Below are 21,591 nucleotides of genomic sequence, written 5' to 3'. Positions count from 1 at the left end.
TCTCTCCAGAAGGCTTTCCCTTCCCCATCCCCAAAGCCCCCCTGCCCTGTGACTCCCCCTTGCCACATGTGTCCCCCCACTTCTGCTGTGAGGTCGGTCCTACTTTTCCCTGTGTGACGACTGCGGGAACTGAGGTTCCGAAGAGCCTCGCCTCGCCTGACCGGCAGCCCCTCTACAAAGTGGGCGGAGGCCACGGGCTGGTGCGGGGCTGGCAGTGGGGGTGGCTAGGGCGGGGGTGGCCAGGGCGGCTTCCTCCATCCCGGCCTCCGCCAGGTGTTCGGCCTGGACTCCATCATGGGCAACGAGGACCTGTGGCCCCTGCTGCTGAGCGTCATCTTCATCCCAGCCCTGGTGCAGTGCGTCCTGCTTCCCTTCTGCCCCGAGAGCCCCCGCTTCCTGCTCATCAACCGCAACGAGGAGAACCGGGCCAAGAGTGGTACGGGCAGGGCCCTGCCCTCCTCCCCACCCCCCGGCCCTGGCCGCCTTCCTCCTCTGAGCCACCCCCACCTTCCCTCCGGTCCCTCCCCCCGCAGTGCTGAAGAAGCTGCGCGGGACGGCTGATGTGACCCGCGACCTGCAGGAGATGAAGGAGGAGAGTCGGCAGATGATGCGGGAGAAGAAGGTCACCATCCTGGAGCTGTTCCGCTCGCCCGCCTACCGCCAGCCCATCCTCATCGCCGTGGTGCTGCAGCTGTCCCAGCAGCTGTCGGGCATCAATGCTGTGAGTGCCCCCTCAGCCACCCTTGCCCATGGGCCGCAGCCAAACCCTGCGGTCAAGTGTGTGCTGGGACCAGATCCCCCACTGAAAACAAACACCCCTGCCGCAGCAACGGCTTTCCTGCAGAGCCAAAACCTCTCAGGGCCCTGGTGCCGGGTCCCCTTCATCCTGTCCTTGCCCTGGGTCCCGTACCCACAGGGACAGCAGCAGGAGAATGGCTGTGGCACTCGGCCAAACCCCAAGCATTTGTCCGTCCCCTAGGTGTTCTATTACTCCACGAGCATCTTCGAGAAGGCGGGGGTGCAGCAGCCTGTGTATGCCACCATCGGCTCCGGCATCGTCAACACAGCCTTCACTGTCGTGTCGGTGAGTCAGCATCAGGGCCCACCCCCACTCAGCTGTTGGGGTCTGGCTCAAGCTGGCCTTAGGGCCTCGCTGCTGAATAGCAGCGTTTACTATGAGCCGAGCGTGTGTCAGGTTCTCGTAAGTGCGTGTCGGCTCATCCTCACAAGCCTGTCCAGTTCATTACTCAAGTCTAACAGCCCATGACACTGATGCTAAGAAGTGCAGTGGCTGCCCAGAGTCCCAGCCAGAATGCTCTGCGCCCTCTGGGGCCAGCCGTCACCCCATCCTGCCGTCTGGATCCGGCTCTCCGCCCCTCAAGTCCTGTGTAGTCCCCAAGCTGAGCCCCAGGGGGGAGGCGGTGCCGTGTGGCTTTCCCAGCATTGGGGACGAGCCTCTGGATGAGGTTGTGGGTCAGAGAGGCAGCAGGAGCGGGTGGCGCTGACCCTGTGTCTGCCCGCAGCTGTTCGTGGTGGAGCGAGCTGGCCGGCGGACCCTGCACCTCATCGGCCTGGCCGGCATGGCGGGCTGTGCCGTGCTCATGACCATCGCGCTGGCGTTGCTGGTGAGTGGCCACGCTATGGCGGTGGGGTGGCACGAGTTGGGGGGATAGCACCAGGAGCTTCGGGTCCCAGGAGGAGGATGGCAGCCCCAGCCTGGCCAGGGGCATCCAGAGCCCCGGTGGGAGCTGCCCTCTCCCTAGTTCTGCCCGTTTCTTCCCAACCCCACTTGGGCTCAGGTCTGACCTCCTGGCCCCCCAGAGCTGTCTCCTTCCACCCACTTACGACTGGTCGTGCCCTGGCTTCTCCAGGTTTGGTGCATTCTTGCCACAGCACCTCTGGCCCTATAACCTAAGCATCCTCTCCCCAGGAATTGCTCTGCCAGTACTGAACCTTTCAAAGTCTCCCTCCATGGCCTTAGTTCATCTGTAGAAGAGCCCCAGAAAATAGGAGCCCCCGCAACCACCACCACGTGGAAGCATGCTTTCTCTCCATTCTCGGCCACTGCCCCGTGTGGTGCAGTTAGTATTCCCAGTTCCCAGGTGTGGTAAACGTAGTCCAGTGAGGTGAGGAAGGCAGCAGCAGATAAAGGACAAAGCTAGGAGCTCATCTCAGGTGTGCTGGCTACAATGGTAACGGTGTGCAAGCCACCTTCCCTGCACAAACCCTCATTTGTCCGCCTCCAGGGCAAGGAAGCAGCAGTTTGCTCATTTGACAGCTTAATCAAGTCTGGATCCAGAGTCTGGTGATGGCTGAGAGGTCTGGCACGCTGCAGGGGATTCGTAACAGATCTGGGATCAGAACCAAAGCCTATGGCTTTTCCACGGTGGCCTCCCGGAAGACAATGATGATATCTGGCCACCTGCTTGGGGCCTGTTCTGCTGGTCCTGAGCTGAGCACCCTATAGTCCTTAACATTTACCCCAGGAATGTTCTTCCCCATCATTCAGCTTCCGACAGACTGCTCTGCGTCCAGAGCTAGGGGACCGCAGGATCCTCTTCTTAGCCCCTCCCATGTACACCCCACGTTACTGTTCCCGAAGGGTACACTCCACTGCACACCCGCCCTTACAGGACTTAAGTCATTTTGTTCAAATGAGGAAAGTGAGACCCAGTGGAGAGTCTACGTTATGTAGCTGATCCAGGATCAGCCCCAAGCCTAATGTAGCCAATCCAGGGTCAGCCCCAAGCCACCTGCCTCCCAGGCGAGAGCTCTCTTAGCCCTGCCCTGGGCTACGTCAGCAGTGTGTTTTCTTGGAGCGTCCAGTCCCCGCCTAATCCAGCTTTCCACCCCTCTCTCGTCCTCAACAGGAACAGCTGCCCTGGATGTCCTATCTCAGCATCGTGGCCATCTTTGGCTTTGTGGCCTTCTTTGAAGTGGGCCCTGGTCCCATCCCGTGGTTCATTGTGGCTGAACTCTTCAGCCAGGGTCCTCGCCCAGCTGCCATTGCTGTTGCTGGCTTCTCCAACTGGACCTCAAATTTCATTGTGGGCATGTGCTTTCAGTATGTCGAGGTGAGAACCGCCCCGGTCTCCATGCCCACCATTCCTCTCCTGCACGCAGGCCCCCCTCGCGCTGCTGTGCCAAGTGCTCTCCCAGCTCTTACATCCGAATCCTGCTGAGGAGGAAGTCAAGTCTCTGAAGCCCAGATCACACAGCTAAAAACCCTGACCTCCATTCCAGGGTTCTTACTTAGCTTTGAATTGTCTCCATTCTGCTCTGCCCTGGGGGGGTGGGGGGAGGACCCTGCTCCCTGGAGCCCATTATGTGCCAGGTGCAGGCAGGTCATTTAATCATCTCAGCACTCTGGGTTGGGGGCTTTTTCAGTTGTCCCTTCTTCAGATCAAAGGCCCCAAGTCTTACAGGTCAAGGCCCTACAGCCAGGAGGAAGGGTCAGTACTCCAAACGAGTGTATCTGTGTGTTTTTCAGCAACTGTGTGGGCCGTATGTCTTCATCATCTTCACTGTGCTCCTGGTTCTCTTCTTCATCTTCACCTACTTCAAAGTTCCTGAGACGAAAGGCCGGACCTTTGACGAGATTGCTTCTGGTTTCCGGCAGGGGGGAGCCAGCCAAAGTGACAAGACGCCCGAGGAGCTCTTCCACCCCCTGGGGGCTGATTCCCAAGTGTGAGGCACCCCACACTACCAGCCTGGCCTGCTCCCAGCAGCTCCAAGGATCTCTCGGAGCACAGGCAGCTGGATAAGATTTCCAAACTGACAGATTTCAGCAGAGCTGGGCCTGGGGCTCCTTCCTTCAGCCAACAAAGATGTCCAGAAGCGTATTCAGGATGTTAATGGCTCCAGGATTTTAACAAAAACAAGACTATTGCTCAGATCTATTCAGACAAGCAACAAGTTTTATAATTTTTTTATTACTGATTTTGTTACTATTTTTTTATCAGCCAGAGTCTCCTCTATCTACACCCCAGACTTCACCCTGAATGGCTCAGTACCTGAAGGTGGGGACCAAGCCCTGCCTAGACACTTGCCTTCTTCACCACGCTAATCTGTAGGGCTGGACCTATGACCAAGGACACACTAATTGAACTATGAACTATGAGGCTTCTATCCCAAGCGGTAGCTGTGGCCACTTTCTTCTGAGGCCTGGATCTCGCTGCCCTAAGTGTCAGGCTCCATTAGGGTTCGCCCTTCCTACCCAACCACTTAAAGTAATTTTGCCTTGCCTGAGACCAGTTGAGAGCACTGGAGTGCAGGGAGGAGAGAGGAAGGGCCAACTGGGCTATACCAGCTTCTAGTCTCCTTTGCACTGAGGGCCAGACGATCATCACGAGAGGAGGGCCCTGGGAGGCTGAGAACCCACTGCGCAAGAAGACCACAGACACTCCTGCCCTGCTGTGTATAGATGGAAGATATTTATATATATTTTTTGGTTGTCAATATTAAATACAGACACTAAGTTATAGTATATCTGGACAAACCATTTTGTAAATACACCACCTTACTCCTTCTGTAACTTACCTAAACAGATATAAATGGCTGGTTTTTAGAAACATGGTTTTGAAATGCTTGTGTGTTAAGGGTAGGAAGATTTGGATGGAATGGGAGAGAAGCAACTGCCATAGTGACCATGACCTTTTGGACTTCTGACTCAAGATCCAGTCCCTTCCAAGCACTTCTAATCAACACCTGCTTTGTCTGTCTAGGGCCATTCCTCCCTGAATGCACCTGACCTCACTGATAGAAGCCAAGCAGGGTTGGGCCTGATTAGTACTTGGTTGGGAGATGCCTTATCACCCAGAGAAAATCTAAGTAAGCTGGCATTCGAGGCATTTCTCTTTTTCTTCACATGAGAGCTGGTTTTTAGAAAATGATGTGCTAACCTTGATAGGCATTATCTTAAATGTGAGGTAGGTACTACATCTGCATTTGACAGGCCCAGAGAGGCCTGAAACCTCACAGCAAATCATTCTAGAACTCCTACTTCTAACAATTACACAACTCTTTACCCAAACTTGAGTCGTCCGCGTCCTACCACCACCACCAATGGGCCCAGTGAGCACTGTCAGGCTGCCTTCATTTCATTTGGAAATGCCCCCTCTGATCCGATAGCTTAGAGCTACTGTGGCCTCTCTCAAGACTTCTGACCCCCCATTCCTACCCAGAAATTTCAAGAACTTCATCTCTCCCTTTCCTATCTACTCTTCCTCCTCTTAACCTACAACTCCTGATTTCTCCCTTTGGTATCAATTTCGTGGAAGTCAATTTGGTTCATCGGGGTGTTTGGCATTAAAGGTGGGCTTGGCACACAGCGGACACGTGGAGAAGAGTTGTGAAACAAAGCACCAAGGAAATTAGTCCCTAGAGCTTCAACTGAGAACACGGGACGCGCGGGTGGGGGCTGGAATTTGCCTGTAGAAGTCTTCATAGCACGCAGAATTATGTAAAATTCCAAATTCCCTCGGGTGGAGAATGATTGTAGGACGGAATGACGAGGGGAAAACAGGTACTTAGTAAATGTAAGTGCCCGTGGCCATCATTAGGTACAAAGAATCTGAGGCATTATCCATCCCCAAGTCACAGAGGACTGTGGTTCAGAAAAGGGTTAACCTTGAAGGGTTGGGGCCAGGTGTTAAGTTTGACAGAGGAAGCTTTTTGAGCCTCCAAAGACGTTCCGTTGAAAGCAGTTACCTTTATAAGCTTCGAGAGAGCCTAGAGGAGCAGTGCGAAGAGGGGCCCAGGATGCAGGGGTGAGCTCCTCACGGCGACACCCCTGGAGGCTGTTCCCGCTGGGTGCAAGGAAACCGTCAGGGGATGGGTGGGGAGGGAGGAGCGCACGAAAGATGACAAGTCGGTGGCGCCACCAGTCCGAAGCACCGAAGCGGGGCAGAGCCAACAGCATCCCAAACCCGCCTCGCCCTTAGGGGTCCAGACCCGGGTGTGAAAATGCCCGAGAACCCACCGCCTGTCCCCTGGCGTTACAGGGATCGCCCCTACGTGCCGGGCGCCGGCCATTTCCCAAAGTGCGCGGTGCGCGCAGGCGCCGGGAGCCCGGACCCGCCCCAGCCGTGGCCCACAATGCCCCGGGAGGCACGGCTTCCGTCCCCTCGACGCCTGTTCTCCCGGCCGCGCACCGGGGGTATCCGCCATCCACCCGGACCCCAGCCCCAGTACGCCAGGACCCGTTCGGAGGTCGCTCCTTTCGTCGCCTCGCAGGAAGGGCGGGGCTCCGCGCCGTCTCCACCAATCGGCCGCACTGTTGGCTGGCGAGGGGCGGGGGCCCAGGCCGCCACCAATCACAGCCTAGCTGCCAGGGCCCCGGTGCGGGAGCCCCTCCGAGGTCTGCGTGCGGGGAGATGTGGGTGTGCGCGGCTGGAGCGCTGGCCACCCGCGAGTGTAGCCCGGCTGGGATTCCTAGCGCGCACAAGGTGACGTGTGCGGTCTCCGACGCAAGGGGGTAAATAGACAACGAGGCTGCGCTCGGCCACCTTCTTTTCCAGGACTTAGCTCAGTTCGCTGACAGCTTGTGAGAGCCTCCATCTGTTAGCCTGGGTTCAAAAGCCTCCTCTCCCTGAAAACCTGCATCGGGTTACCGCGCTGTGCCCCGCGGCGTGCTGTTTCCTCCATCGCTGACACAGGAGGTGGCTGGCCTTCCACCAGACTGGGGAGGCCCCTGCCAAGTCATTCCGTTGTCCCCAGGATGCCACCGCAGACTCAACTCAGCGCTGTTGAGCGAATGAACTAGAATTTAGACTCAGTGACGTTCTACAATCTGAGTTGTTCCAGTGCAGTTTTAGGCCAGAAAATCCAACAATTAAGCATGTGTATTTAATAATAGGGAAAGAATATTAATTCTCTTCTGTGAAAACAACATTTTGAAAGCCCCCTTTCTCATCCTAGGATGTTTATTTCCTAAATCACCCACAGATCTGACCCATCCCGTCTATTGCAGTTGCTGGCCCTGCTGTTGGCTACTCATCATCTCTCTCCCAGGATCACTGCAGCATCTCATCCCATCTCATCTCATCTCACTGTTCTCTCTGCTTTCTGTCTCCTCTTATTCCCCACACTGCAAATCTTTTTTTTTTTTTAAGATTTTATTTATTTTATTTTTAAGTAATTCACAACCCTAAGATCAAGAGTTTCATGCTCTACTGACTGAGCCACCCAGGCGCCCCCCCGCCCACACCGCAAATCTTTCTAAAATGCACATCTGGTCATGTGTCTCTCTCCTACTTAATACTTTCCCTGGGTCCCCATTTCCCTTGGGATAATGCCCAACTTCCTTGGTCCAGAAATTCAAGGCCATTCAGGATCAGTGCCTAGAGCTCAGATGCAGCCTCATTGCTCACCACTGCCCCCACCTCACCTAACCATCCTCTAGGCAGTGACCTCCACATAGTCCTTCTCCTATGGGCCTTTGGGTTCCCTCCACTCAGATCACCCTGCCACCTATAAGTTTTGTTTTCCACCAGGTGATACATCCCATCACAACCCTGGGGAAGCTGTTCCTTGGGACATTGCTGCCGGCTAGTGGCTGTTGTGTGAACTCTTTGGGCAGGTGATAACCTCAGCCTCCCAGGGGGTTCAGAGCCCTTGAGATAACCCTTTACTAGGACTGTTAAATCTACTTGGTGACCCTATCCCTGGCATCCCAGAATGACCTTCCTAAAGCAGTGTATGACCACATTATTCTATGGCTTAATACTCCCCACTATCTCACGATAAAGCCCAGATTCCTTAACCTAGCAAGCAAGATTTTTCACATTCTGGTCCTTGGAAACCTTGACGTCCACTATGCTCCTTCAGCACTAAAGGATCCAGCCACAGTGATGTGTTCAGTGTTTCCTGAACAGCTCCTCACCTAACTAACCCAAAACTTTTTGTTCAAACTGCTTTTTCCTGGTCTGCCTTTGCTCTCTTTGAAAGGCCATTTGATCTCAAGTAGAGTAAATTAACTGTCACTTTCTCTACAACGTGTCCATTCATTCCTTCAACTGTTACTTAACTGGGCACACCCTTTTTGCCAAGCTTTCTCCTAAGCAATGAGGCATCTTGGAAAGAACGTGCTATTTAGCAGAATAACCTTGAAGAAATCACCTTTCTGATCTTCAATTTCCTCATCTGTGGTGATAATAAGATGAAAGAAGATAACATATGGGTAAAGCCAGCATCAGCTGGAGTTAGTCCGCATTCCCCCTTCGACCCTATTGGGAAAGTCTAGTGCTCACCATCGAGACTTCTGTGGTTTCCCAGTGATTTCTTCCATTCTCACGGTCATCTCTGGCTCTGACATTGGATATCTCCTAAACCACCTGTTGATAGATTCCCAGTGCAAGCTGTTTCCTGTCTTGGAACTCAGATCTTTTGTTTTGCCTCATTCATTTACTGATGAATTACTGGGAGTCCGGCATTATTCCAGGGCTGGGAGTTATTATAGACCTTCATGGAGCTTACATTCTGAGGGGAGAACCCAATAAGCCATCAACAAATGCATAATAAGGTATCAGATGGTGATTTGTGTTATGGGGGGAAAAGGCAGTCTAAAGAGAGAGGATGATGGATTGTGAGAGCAGGTGTAGATAGGTAAGTTTTAGATGAGATAATTTGCGTGTCTCCCAAGGGAGTGATATTTAAACACAGATGAGGGATGGAGAGAAAATCATATACATGCCTGGGGGGAAAAACCTTCTAAGTCAAGGTACAGCAATTTCTGAGGTGCAGGGGTGGACCGTGTTTGGCCTCCAGCAAGGAGGTCAAGGCCACTGGACTAGGGTGACAAGTAGACGTGGTCAAAGAGGTGACAGACAGCTAGATTGTGTCAAGCCTTTAGATCACATGAGAAGTTTTTTTTAAAAAAGGTTTTTATTTATTTATTTGATAGACACAGATCACAAGTATGCAGAGAGGCAGGCAGAGAGAGAGAGGGGGAAGCAGGCTCCCCGCTGAGCAGAGAGCCCAACGAGGGACTCGATCCCAGGACTCTGAGATCATGACCCAAGCCGAAGGCAGAGGCTTAACCCACTGAGCCACCCAGGTGCCCCAGAACTTTTGTTTCTAAATGTAAGATGAGACTTCCCTGTTTTGATATTTTGTGCCAATTGTAATCCACAGTTATGGTCAGCAGGTTAGTTTTCACGGGTTGGTGAGCAGATCCAACCTCCTGTGGCGTATTTTACAACTTTGAGGGGACCAACACAGCTCTCCTCATTTCAACATATATAGTTTTCTGTAATAAAAATACAGTTGTGAGGTTACAACAACCCATGAAAGGTAGTTATGAAATGAACTTCTATTAAAAGAATTTCACTGCCTTTCCTCATAAGGGGTCTTCAGAATTCAGTTGCTCTCTATGACAGAAAGAAGTATGAAGGATAAAGATAGATTTAACTTAAACTTTGTAAACACTGGCAGGTAAATATTCGCTCACCATTTTCCTTTCTTTCTAAGCAGAGGACAGAAGATTTTTTAGTGTTTTGTATTTCAAAAGCGCTTGTGGTGACAGGCTGCACTCAAAGTTTCTCATGAAGTATCACTGATACTTGGGCCCAAGGTTTAAAATCTAATTTTAAACAAGGTATATGAAAGTGTTCAAGGCTTATAATTTATTTCCACACCACTTTATGCAGATTGTGATGTAATTTACAGTGTGTCTCAGTCCCCTTGCCCCAGCCTTGTTAACATTTGACCTTGACATCTGGTTCTCAGTGGCAGATCCTTAAGGAGCATGAGGATAAGGGATGGAAGTACAGGCTGGGGGCCATATCGCCCAGACACAAACCCCCATCAGTTTTGATTGTCTTTTTACAAAGGTGAGAGTAGAAGCTAAGACAAGGAACACAGGTAAGAATACTTACCCCAGGGATGTCTGGGTAGCTCAGTCAGTTAAGTGCCTGCCTTTGGCTGAGGTCATGGTCCCAGAGATCTGGGATCAAGTCCTGCATTGGGTTCCTTGCTCAGTGGGGAGTCTGCTTCTTCTCCCTCTGCTGCTCCCCTCTTTATGCTTGCTTGATTGCTCTCTCTCTTTCTCTCTCTCTCTCTCTCAGACAAATAAATATATAAAGATGTTTAAAATATATATACTTACCCCAGAGATCTGCAAGGATTAGCTAAGACCAAGTGATATACTCTTCATGTAGAGTTTGATCAGAGAAATGATAAAAAATAGGAACTATTATCATTTCCCAACACTTTCTTTCTTCATCCATATCATATCTTTGAGTTCTCCTTTCTGTTCGCCTAGATTATAGCTAGCTAATCCTCCCAACTAAATTCCAACGGAGAGGAAGCCAAGGTGAGTATGGGCTTCTCTCCTTTCTCTGCTTGGCAGTTACATATGTGTATGGCCACAGTGATCCATGGTAGCCTAGTTTCTATCTTTAATACCAATAGCAGCTGGTGTTTAGATAATGAGTACTATTTATCAAGCACTGTTCTTTTTTTTTAAGATCTTATTTGTTTATTTGAGAGAGAACACTAGCATGGGGAACAGCAGAAGGAGATGGAGAAGCAGGCTTTCCAGTGAGCAGGGATCCCAATGCAGGACTCCATCCCAGGACCAAGAGACCATGACCTGAGTCAAAAGCAGATGCATAACCATTGGAGCCACCCAGGCGCCCCTGTCAAAACACTGTTCTAAATCTATGACATCTATTAATACGTCAGATCTTTAGAAACACCCCACCAGGTAGATACTATTATGATTATGCCAATTGCTTAGATGAGGCAGCTGCAGCTGGGCTGCCAACAGATCTACACTCTCTTAATCAGCCTCCCACTTCCGTCATGGTTGAGCTACCTCCTCTGAAATCCAATCAAGAGGAAAAACTGGCCTTATCTCCCATCACTCTGCTCAATAAAGAGGCAGTTTTTATTTCCATTTATTGCTGAACAAATTGAGACCTAAAAAAGTCAAGCAGTTCCTTTCTTGTCAGGCCATCATCCTGGGGGGTGGGGATGGGCAGTGCTATGCTTTCTGCCTAGTTCGACTGCTTATGTATGTGAAGTGTGGTGGCTGAGAACGTGACTGACTTTGACATAGGAAGCACAGAACTTTAAATAATGCTACATAGGATTCTGTGACCTCCCTTAGACTGCGTTTTTTTAATTTATGAAAAGAAGATAATAACATATATCACTACAGAGTCATTATGAGTATTGGAGGCTTATGGTAGGTACCAGGCTCACATCAAGTGCTCATTAAATGGTTACTATAATAATAATTATTATATTACTATATAGCCACCTTGTGCTGGATTTCTTAAAAACCACTTAGATCAAAAGCAACTGGGTCAAAAATCTATAAGGTTGTCCTTTCATTCTTTGGGCAATAGGTGCTGGAGCTTAGGCAAACTTTAGCCTTTCATTTTATTCTTTCAAAAATCATGTCTAACTCGGAGATGTATCTTCCAAGGCAAGCTCTAGAAGGGATATTTCAAGTCATGTCCTTTATGGGAAAATATTTCTTGTTCTCTTGAGTGTAAACCGAAACACCTCCACAACCAAGTCCACTTCCTCCATACTCTTCCTGTTTTAGTTCTCGTCTCAGATCTGGGGTTAGCAGTCCTCCCTGCTGGATAGCCTTGGTGACTACACACTGTGGAAGGAATACCTACCCTATCATTTAAGAGTACCTATCCTCTGTAGTCACTGACTTGCTTTTTCTCATATCCTTACCTCCTGCTAATACCCCTAGTAATCTGTAAACGTTTTTGCTTTCAAGTCTATTTTGTCCGATATTAGGAGAGCTATCACTACTACCCTTTGGCTACTGTTTGTGTGGAATATCTTTTTCTGTCTTTTCACTTTCAATCTGCTTGCTGCTTGTGTCTTTGGATCGAAAGTGAGTCTTTGGTAGACAGCATCTTAGTTGAGTCAAGTGTTTTTATCCATTCTGCCAGTCTGTCTTTTGATTGGAGAATTTAATCCATTTACTTGTAAAGTAATTACCAATTAGGAGGGATTTACTTCAGCCATTTTGCTACTTGTTTTCTATATGCCCAATAGCGTTGTCTCTTGTTTTCTGCATTACTGTTTTCTTTTGTGTTTAGTTGACTTTTTAAATGTTTAAATTCCTTTCTCTTTTCCTTTTGTTTATATTCTGTAACTGTTTTCTTTGTGGCTACCATGGGGATTGCATTGAATATCCTAAAGTTTTAACACTCTAATTTGAACTTATAGCAGTTTAATAAGATATAAAAACTCTGTCCATTTTCACTTCTATCCTCACCCCTTTTGGTTGCTAATGCCACAAAATTATATCTTTATACATTGTGTGCCCCCAAACATAAACTTTTAAAATTCTTCTAAATTCTTTAGTCTTTTAAATTATGTCAGAAACAAAATTTTGAGTTATAAATCAAAGTTACAGTAACACCATCTTTTAAACCAATAATTAGGGTTTTTTTCTTTAAATGTATTATATTCTTTATTTTTTAAAAAAAGATTTTATTTATTTATGACAGAGAGAGAGAGGGAACACAAGCACGGGGGACCTGGAGAGGGAGAAGCAGGCTCTCCACTGAGCAAGGATCCCAATATGGGGCTCAGTCCCAGGATTCTTGGATCATGACTTGAGCTGAAGGCAGACCTTTTATGACTTAGCCACCCAGGCACTCCTATTTTTTAAATTTTTACTTGTTTCTTTGGCCTCATGAATACACTTCTAGGCACATGTATATTTTATGTTTATAAAAATGTTTTATTTAAATTCAGTTTAGTTAATATATACTATATTATTTTAGGGGTAGAATTTAGTGATTCATCAGTTACATATAACACGGTCATTTCATCAAATGCTCTCCTTAATGCAAATTATGTAGGAAACACCAAGTGTAGTTACAAACCACTGTTAACAGTAATACTAATTGTTATAATTACCAGGTATTTACTTTTATTGAGATTTCTATTTCTGTATATGGCTTCAAGTTACTCTCTGGTATCCTTTAATTCCATCTTGCAGGACATCTTTGAGAGTTTCTTGCAATTCAGATCTAGTGGCCTCAAATTCCTTCAGCTTTTGTTTATCAGGGAATGTCTTAATTTTCCTTCCCTTTTGAAAGACATTTTTGCCACATACAGATCCTGGTTGACAGGTTTTTGGTTGGTTGGTTGGTTGGTTTTTTTGGAACACTGAATGTGTTAGGCTACTGTCTTCTGGCCTCCGAAGTTTCTGATGAGAAACTGCTTATGATCTTATTGAGGATCCCTTGTATTTGATGATTTGTTTCTCTCTTGCTGCTTCTAAGATTCTCTCTTTGTCTTGGTCTTTTGAAAGTTTGATCCTAATGTCTCTCAATGTGGTCTCTTTGAGTTCATTTTACTTGGAGTTCTGGAGCGTCTTAGATGTTTATATTCATATCTTTCATCAAATTTGGGAAGTTTTCAGCCATTATTTCTTCAGATATTTTCTCCGTCCCTTTTTTTTTTCTCTTTCCTTTCTGGGATGCCCACGATGCCTATGTTGGTCCAGTTGATGATGTCCCACATACACTGCACAATCTCTACTCTAGGCCCAAGTGTTTGTGGTTGAGTTGACTCTTCCTCAAACATGGAGTCAATGCCAGGCACAGCCAATTAAAGCATCACATTTCCCCAGACACAGTGATTGGTTCCAGATTAGACCCTTAAGCTAGTTAGAGTTAATGAGATGCAATGATTCTTTGGGGGGAACATTTGGGAGAGAGGCAGCCACATTTTTTTAGCTGTACTTGAGCCCAGAGGCTCAAGTTCCAAAGTCACCTGAATTTTTAGGGGTGTGGTCACAGGGAAGCCATATGTACACTGGTTAAGAGCGCAAGCTTTAGAGCCAGGCAGGCAAGGTGTTAATTGCTGCTGTCTGAAACTTTCTTTTTTTTTTTTTTTTTTAAAGATTTTATTTATTTATTTGACAGAGAGAAATCACATGTAGATGGAGAGGCAGGCAGAGAGAGAGAGAGGGAAGCAGGCTCTCCGCTGAGCAGAGAGCCCGATGCGGGACTCGATCCCAGGACCCTGAGATCATGACCTGAGCCGAAGGCAGCGGCTTAACCCACTGAGCCACCCAGGCGCCCCTGTCTGAAACTTTCTGAGCTTCAGTTCTTCATATAATAATAGCATCAGTGTGATTTTTTTTTCAGGTCCGAGGACAGATTTTGTGTACAGAAAAGACTCTAAGCATCTTGGGTTTTAAATTAATATTACATTTATTCATCTATAAACTGAAAACTTGGTTTTATTTAAGCTTAAAAGTTTAATTTGCAACTATACTACTCTATTTAAAAATTTATTGGATCTATATAAAAATATTAATTAAGTTGGGGCACCTAGGTGGTGCAGTTGGTTGAACATCGGACTCTTGGTTTTGGTTTAGGTTGTGATCTCAGGACCATGGGATCTGGACCTGCATTGGACTCCATGCCTGTGGAGCAGAGTCTGCTTGAGATTCTGTCTCCTTCTCCCTTACACCCCTCCCACACACTCTCTAATAAATAAACAAATCTTTAATATATTATATATATTATATCTATATACATATATATTATATACATATACATATATATTATATCTATATACATACATATATGTATGTATATAGATTAGGTTGGGGCATCTGGGTGGTCATATATATATATATATATATATATATATATATGGTTGGGGCACCTGGGTGGTTCAGTCAGTTATGCATCCAACTATTGGTTTTGGCTCAGGTCATGATCTCAGGGTCATGATTGAGAGTCTCTGCCTCTGCCTCTCCCTCTGCCATTCCCCCTGCTCTCTTTCTCTCTCTCAAATAAATAAATAAAATCTTTAAAAGTATGTATTAATTAGTTTTAAAGAGATATTTTAATATTGTCAAGTAACAGGCAGAACAATCTAAACTCTTTTTTTTTAAAGACTTTTTAAAAAAGATTTTATTTATTTATTGGACAGAGAGCGAGAGCACAAGCAGGAGAGCAGCAGGCAGAGAGAGAGGGAGAAGCAGGCTTCCTGCAGAGCCTTGAGCCTGATGCAGGGATTGATCCCAGGACCCTGGGATCATGATGTGAGCCAAAGGCAGGTGCTCAACCAACTGAGCCACCCAGACAGCCCACGATCTAAACTCTTAAACAATTAATCCCATTTTTAAATTTATAATATGTAATTCCATTAAGCATTTTTTAAGACTTTATTTTTAAGTAATCTCTACTGTCAACATAGGGCTGAAATCCACAGCCCTGAGATCAAGAGTCACATGCTCTTTCAACTGAGCCCACCAGGTGATGCATCCCCCCCATCAAACATTTTAAACTGTATTTGTAAATTCCATGTATTCTATTTTCATTTTATACCCTTCATATGCCTGATCAATCTAGTTTCCATCCCTAGCGAGCAAGTCCTTCCCAAGTACTTGTCAAAAATTTGTTATATATATGTATATGTAACATAAATCTAGTAGATCTGGTTTTCAGATATTCCAGTACTATTCTATTTCCAAACTTAAATTATCGTACACCCATAGACTAATCTACCAGATCATGCAATATGCCATATTATTTCAAAATTATGACACACACATATTTTAAACACAAAATTATAAATATGATAGGTTTGGTTTATCACTTATCTCTATTTTTAATTTTAAGCCTTTTCTAATTTTAAAGCCACTTGATCACTGAGAAAGAAGGTCTAACATCTCTAGGAAGTTCAGATTACTGGGTCAACAATTCACAACCATTATAGAGTTACCATCTGGGAGGGTGACCTTGAGGTGACCAGCTCAGCAGTTCATGGCTCTGATACAGTTACCTTCTTAGGAAGGCTGAGGTTGACATTTTAAGCAGAGGCTATTGGGTTGACAATTTATTAACACAGTAAGGTCATTATCAGTCAGAGATTCAACACTGGGAAGCAGGACCTGAGCTTTGCAGGCTTCCAAGATGATTCAACCTGAGCCACATGTGGATACAGTGACCCCTTCTTATAGTTGCCATCACAGGGGACTTTCGTCCATACCCTTCTCCTGGGTTCAAATTACATCCTTCCGTAATTCATCTGATCGAAATTTGCAACCTCATGCAGGTTGCAAGAAAGGAAACTTCTGTCTCAATTTGAGTGAATTCTTGAGTGCTCTTAAGATATTTTAATTCTGGGGATGCCTGGGTGGCTCAGTCATTAAGGGTCTGCCTTTCGGTCCTGGGATGGAGCCAGCCGTGTGTTGGGCTTCCTGCTCGGTGGGGAGCCTGCTTCTCCCTCTTCCATTCCCTGTGCTTCTGTTCTCTCTCTCACTATGTCTCTCTGTCAAATAAATAAATAAAATGTTTTTTTAAAAAAGATATTTTAATTCTGTTGTTCTTTAGAAGCTGAGGCCTTTCCACCCTTCTTCCACGGTTCTGATGTTATTAGTCTGGGCGCAGCCTGGGCATTAGGGTTTTTCAAAGCTCCTTCAAAGATTCTAACATACAACCAAGGTTGAGAACCACTGTTGTTGTAACCACTGTTACACCCTCTTCTCTAGCTCTAAAGACATGTTACTTTTAATGCACTGGATCTTCTCATTCCTCTCTTTGTCCACTTCAAGTTGTATTGGTGGCAATGAAGTTATAATATAAAATGTGGTTATAACTTAGGGCCCTAGGATTAGTTAGTCTTTAGTGAATTTCTTACCTCCTCTGCCCTAGTGTCATCAGCTGTAAGATGGGGATAATAATTGTACCTATACAATTGTATCTCCTAGAGTTTTTTAAAAAGTAGGATTGCGTGTATTATACATGTAATGCTTACTGAACAGAACCTACACATATTAAGTGCTCAGTAAACGTTAGCTCTTCTCATTTTTTATGCAAATGGTGATATAACCTGCATATAAATCTCTTCCTTTCCAATCCTCATACTTCTGCCTTCATTCTCTGGTCTTACTGTATTGGTCAGCACCTCCAGTATCATGCCGAGCATTAATGGTGATAGAAGTACCCCATCTTATTGGCCTGCTTAGTTAACCAGTGTTTAAAGAAATGCTTCAAAGGTTTAGAAGCTTACTCATAATTTTTTAAAATTTTATTTATTTGGCACAGAGAGAGTAAGCACAAGCAGGGGGAGTAGCAGGGGGGAAGAAGAAGCAGACTCTCTGCTGAGCAGGGAGCCCCATGTAAGGCTCGATCCTGGGACCCAAGCCAAAGGCAGACGCCTAACCATCCAAGCCGACCAGGTGCCCCTTAGTCATACTTTAAAGTATAAGTTCTGATAGAGATATTGCCATAGATGCTCTTTTTCATTTTAAGGAACTTCTCTTATTTTTTAAGGGGCACTGGGTTTATTTATTAAAAATATTATTTATTTATTTATTTGAGACGAAAGAGAGCACAAGCAGGGGGAGGAGTAGAGGGAGAGAGAGAAGCAGACCCCTGGCTGAGTGGGGGCCTTAAATGGGGCTCAATCTCAGGACTTTGAGGTCATGACCTGAGCCCAAGTCAGGTGCTTAACCAACTGAGCCACCCAGGCACCCCAGGGGCACTGAATTTTATTGCATGTTTTCCTTGCATCAAGGGAGATGATCATATGGTTTTACACCTCCTTTAATCTATCAAGGTGGTTTCCATTTTTGAAAGGATAGCATTGATCAAAGGGGGGGAAATTGAGACGGGAAATTGTTACAAGGTGGAGGAGGGTTAGGAAAGTATTCTCTAAACCGAGAAGGCCCTTTGAAACCCAAAAACAATGCAAACCACTCCCTACCGTTTATACGGTTCTAGCCAGGGTGACTTACTGACAAGAGGATTAGGCAAACAGACAAACAAACACTGCACAGCTCTTTTTTGCCCACTCTTGATCTTAAGCTACAGCTTTTACAGCATGAGAGGCATTGTGGTGAGGTTAAAGGGTAATGCTATCTAAAGTGGCCCCACCTGCGTGCCTGAAGATCTCTACTGGTTATCTCAAGTGGGGCCTTCTGTGCACCAGTCCTTTCTACTATAAGTTATCTAACACAGTGCCTTATGGTCGATCACTGTCGGGAATATCAGGGCATACATGAACCTCCACGGGGGCCTGGAACATGTAGGCTCTAGGGAGGTCATCAAATGGACATGAGCAAGATGGAGGGCCAAGGATGGAGTCAGTGTCGTCAGCACTCCTACAAAAATGTACTGTACAGGAGGAGAGAGAAACCAAGGTTAACTAGAGAAAATAAAACTAAGTCAGTAAATTCAGGAGAAACTATTCTGATTAGTCAGACCTTATGAAGAGAGAGAAGAGAAACAAGCACAGATTATGGAATGTTTCCATTTTTATGACCACAAAAGTGAAGCTTTCAAGAACACAGTGGGTGATGAACCAATTGGGATTAAAGCTATAGTAATGGCTGCACTGGATTTCTTCTATCCCATGCTGCCCTTGCCTCTGTCCAATTGCGTTAGATACATTTTTTAGTTTTTTTTGGTTTTGCTTTTCTCCCCAATTTTTATTTTGAAAAATAATCCCCCCAAAAGGTAAAATTATAGTATAACAAATTAATAGTTTATCCAATGCCTAGATTCACCAATTATTACCATTTGGTCACATTTTATTTATCTAAGTACCCATGTATATATTTTTGTCTTTTTTGCTGAACCATTTGAAAGTTCCAGACATCATGAGATTTCATACCAGAATATTTCAGTATGTAACTCTTTTTTTTTTTTTTTAAAGTAGGCTCCTTGCCCAGCATGGAGTCCAACATGGGGCTTGAACTCATGACCCTGAGATCAAGACCTGAACTGAGATCAAGAGCCAGATGCTTCGCTGACTGAGCCACCCAGGTGCCCCTACATGTGACTCTTTAAGAACATGAGCATTCTCCTACATGTCTCTGATACCATTATCACATCTAAGAAATAACATTAATATGATGATATCTAATATACAATATTAAAATGTCTTCAGTTGTCCTCCTTGCTTTCTTGGTAACTTTTTTCCTCATTTGATCAAGGTTCCATTGAAGGATCCCATATTGCCTTTGGTTGTCAAGACTTATTTATTTATTTATTTTTAAAGATTTTATCTATTTGACAGAGAGAGATTACAAGTGGGCAGAGAGGCAGGCAGAGGGAGAGAGAGAGGAAGAAGCAGGCTCCCTGCTGAGCAGAGAGCCCGATGCGGGACTCGATCCCAGAACCCTGAGAACATGACCGGAGCTGAAGGCAGAGGCTTAACCCACTGAGCCACTCAGGTGCCCCAAGCCTTTTTTAGTATCCTTTAATCTTTATTTTAATCACACACACACACACACACACACATACACACACACACACACACACACGGTGGGCACGTGTGCATTATATATACAAAGTCCTTCATGCCAATAATATTTTCTGAAAAGTCCAGGGAAGTTATCGTTTGGAATGTCCCACAATCTTGATTTGGTCATTTGCCCACACAATTAGATTCAGGCTCATCGTTCTTGGCAAAAATACTATGTACGTGATGTTTGCTTCCCAGTACATCACATCATAGTTTTTCTCTTACAGGCGATGGTGAGTTCGGTCACTTGGTTCAGGTGATATCCATCAGATCTCCATTTTAAGAGTTCCTCTTTGTAATTAGTCGAGTAACCTGCAGAGTGATACTTGGGAACTGCATAAATACCCTGTCCTGCAAACATCGTTCATCCAGTGCCTTTAACATCCATGGGTAACCCTCACCTGAATCCATCCATTACACTGATGACTGTAAAAGGGTGATCCTCCGAAGTAATACTACCACGTACAAATGAAATAAACGGAAATTAAAAATTAGCAATTAGCTCTGCTTAGGGAGATCTGGGGAAGCACAAGGGATTTTTGCAGAGGCTTGTCATGTCATGAAAGAAAATATTATCTTGAGCCTTTTTACTCAAGAGAGCTTCAGGGTTCCAGATCCATAAAACAGCCATTTCTCCTGGTGACTTCGGTCTGGTCAGTTTAAGTTAGTGAATCATGCAGTTGCTTACCTGTTTTATCTGTGTGTGGAAATCATTAGTGTTTTCATATGAATGAGCCCAGATGTTCACTCCCGGGTCCTCCGTATAATGGGGCCTCGTCACAGTAATGGTACCGGCTGACTGCCGCGGTGGTGCTCCTTGCCTGCTCGGAAGAAGTAGTGGGACTGGGATAGGAAGCCAAAAGCAGAGACGGTTTCTAATTTCCAAAAAACCCTTACATTCCCGGAATAAGCTGTACTCTGGCTGCTATACCTTATTTTACTGTTGGATTAGAATTTGTGCTTCCATGTTCATAAATGAGATTGTCCATTCTACAGTCCTTAAATGGTCTTGGTATCAATACTACATTAACATCTTAAAAACGAGTTGGATAAAATTTCTCCCGTTTGGAATAATGTGCATAAGAATTATCTGTACCCTTGAGCATTTAGTAGAAGCGGTCTGGCTTTAGTGCTTTTATATAAGAGATAAGGTGAGTCGTGGCATTTCCCTAATACAGCGGTATTCACTCACTAGAGCAGTAAAAATCAAAGAATACAGCTTCATGTAATTACATAGGTAAATCTTGAAACCATAAAATGAGTCACTTTTGTTATTCTTGTTTGTTTTTTTATTATGGACAGTGCCACTCTAAACGTTCTTCTACATGTCTCTGGGTGTGCGCATGCAAGTTTCTCTAGGATATATACCTAGTAGAACTGCTAGCTCGTAGGGCACATGCATGTTCAACTTTTTAAGGTAGTGCGATACTATTTTCCTGGAGGACTTTTCCAATTTATACTGCTGTCAGTAACATATGAAAGCTCGCATTGCTCTGTACATTCTAGCTATAACATTAGGTATTATCCAACATTTACATTTGGTGGCTGTGAAATTGGAGTTCATTGTGGTTTCAACTTACATTATCCCTGATTTCTAATGAAACTGAAATGTTTATGGATGACTTATGCTTTTTCTTGAGTGAAAACACTCATTTCTTTTTTTTTTTTTAAGATTTTTTAAATTTATTTGACAGAGACAGATCACAAGTAGGCAGAGAGGCAGACAGAGAGAAAGAGGAGGAAGCAGGCTCCCCGCGGAGCAGAGAGCCCTATGTGGGACTCGATCCCAGGACCCTGAGATCATGACCCAAGCCGAAGGCAGCGGCTTAACCCACTGAGCCACCCAGGCGCCCCAACACTCTTCATTTCTTTGTCCATTTTGTTGAGTTGTCTTTTCTTACTTCTTATCATGTAGACGTGATATATCTAGATATTAAATTATACTTACTTTTGTGTGTTGCAATCATTTTCAGTTTGTAGCTTTTCACTCTCTTTATGTGACTAGAAATGTTTAATGTTCATATAGTCCAATTTGTTAATTTTTCCTTTTCTTTCTTGAGCAGATTAAGAAATATTTTCCTATCTTGCAGTCATGAAGAAGCATCCTATATTGTTTGGGTTTTTTTTTTAAGATTTTATCTATTTATTTGACAGAGAGATCACAAGTAGGCAGAGGCAGGCAGAGAGAGAGGAAGAACCAGGCTCCCTGAGGAGCAGAGAGCCCGACGCGTGACTCAATCCCAGGACCCTAAGACCATGACCCGAGTTGAAGGCAGAGGCTCAACCCACTAAGCCACCCAGTGGCCCCATCTTATATTGTTTTCTTTAATAATTTTC

General features: G+C 45.5%; 1 protein-coding gene across 2 annotated transcripts in view; it reads left to right on the top strand.

Moving 5' to 3' along the window:
* SLC2A1 (solute carrier family 2 member 1) overlaps positions 1–4,571 on the top strand; it is a 28,985-nt gene extending 24,414 nt beyond the window's left edge. For both annotated transcript variants that reach the window (XM_045064347.1, XM_004740613.3), the window contains 6 exons: positions 274–436; positions 534–721; positions 980–1,084; positions 1,524–1,625; positions 2,871–3,074; positions 3,491–4,571. In XM_045064347.1, the coding sequence (XP_044920282.1) occupies positions 274–436; positions 534–721; positions 980–1,084; positions 1,524–1,625; positions 2,871–3,074; positions 3,491–3,691 (963 nt within the window). In that variant the 3' untranslated portion in view covers positions 3,692–4,571. The remainder of the gene's footprint in view (positions 1–273; positions 437–533; positions 722–979; positions 1,085–1,523; positions 1,626–2,870; positions 3,075–3,490) is intronic.
* Positions 4,572–21,591: the final 17,020 nt, after the last annotated feature.

The sequence above is a fragment of the Mustela putorius genome, unplaced genomic scaffold (assembly GCF_011764305.1).
Source record: "Mustela putorius furo isolate JIRA1106 unplaced genomic scaffold, ASM1176430v1.1 tig00003853_pilon_pilon_pilon, whole genome shotgun sequence".
NCBI lineage: Eukaryota > Metazoa > Chordata > Mammalia > Carnivora > Mustelidae > Mustela > Mustela putorius.
Note: the sequence above shows the minus strand (reverse complement) of the source record. Positions and strands in the feature narration are given on the sequence as shown.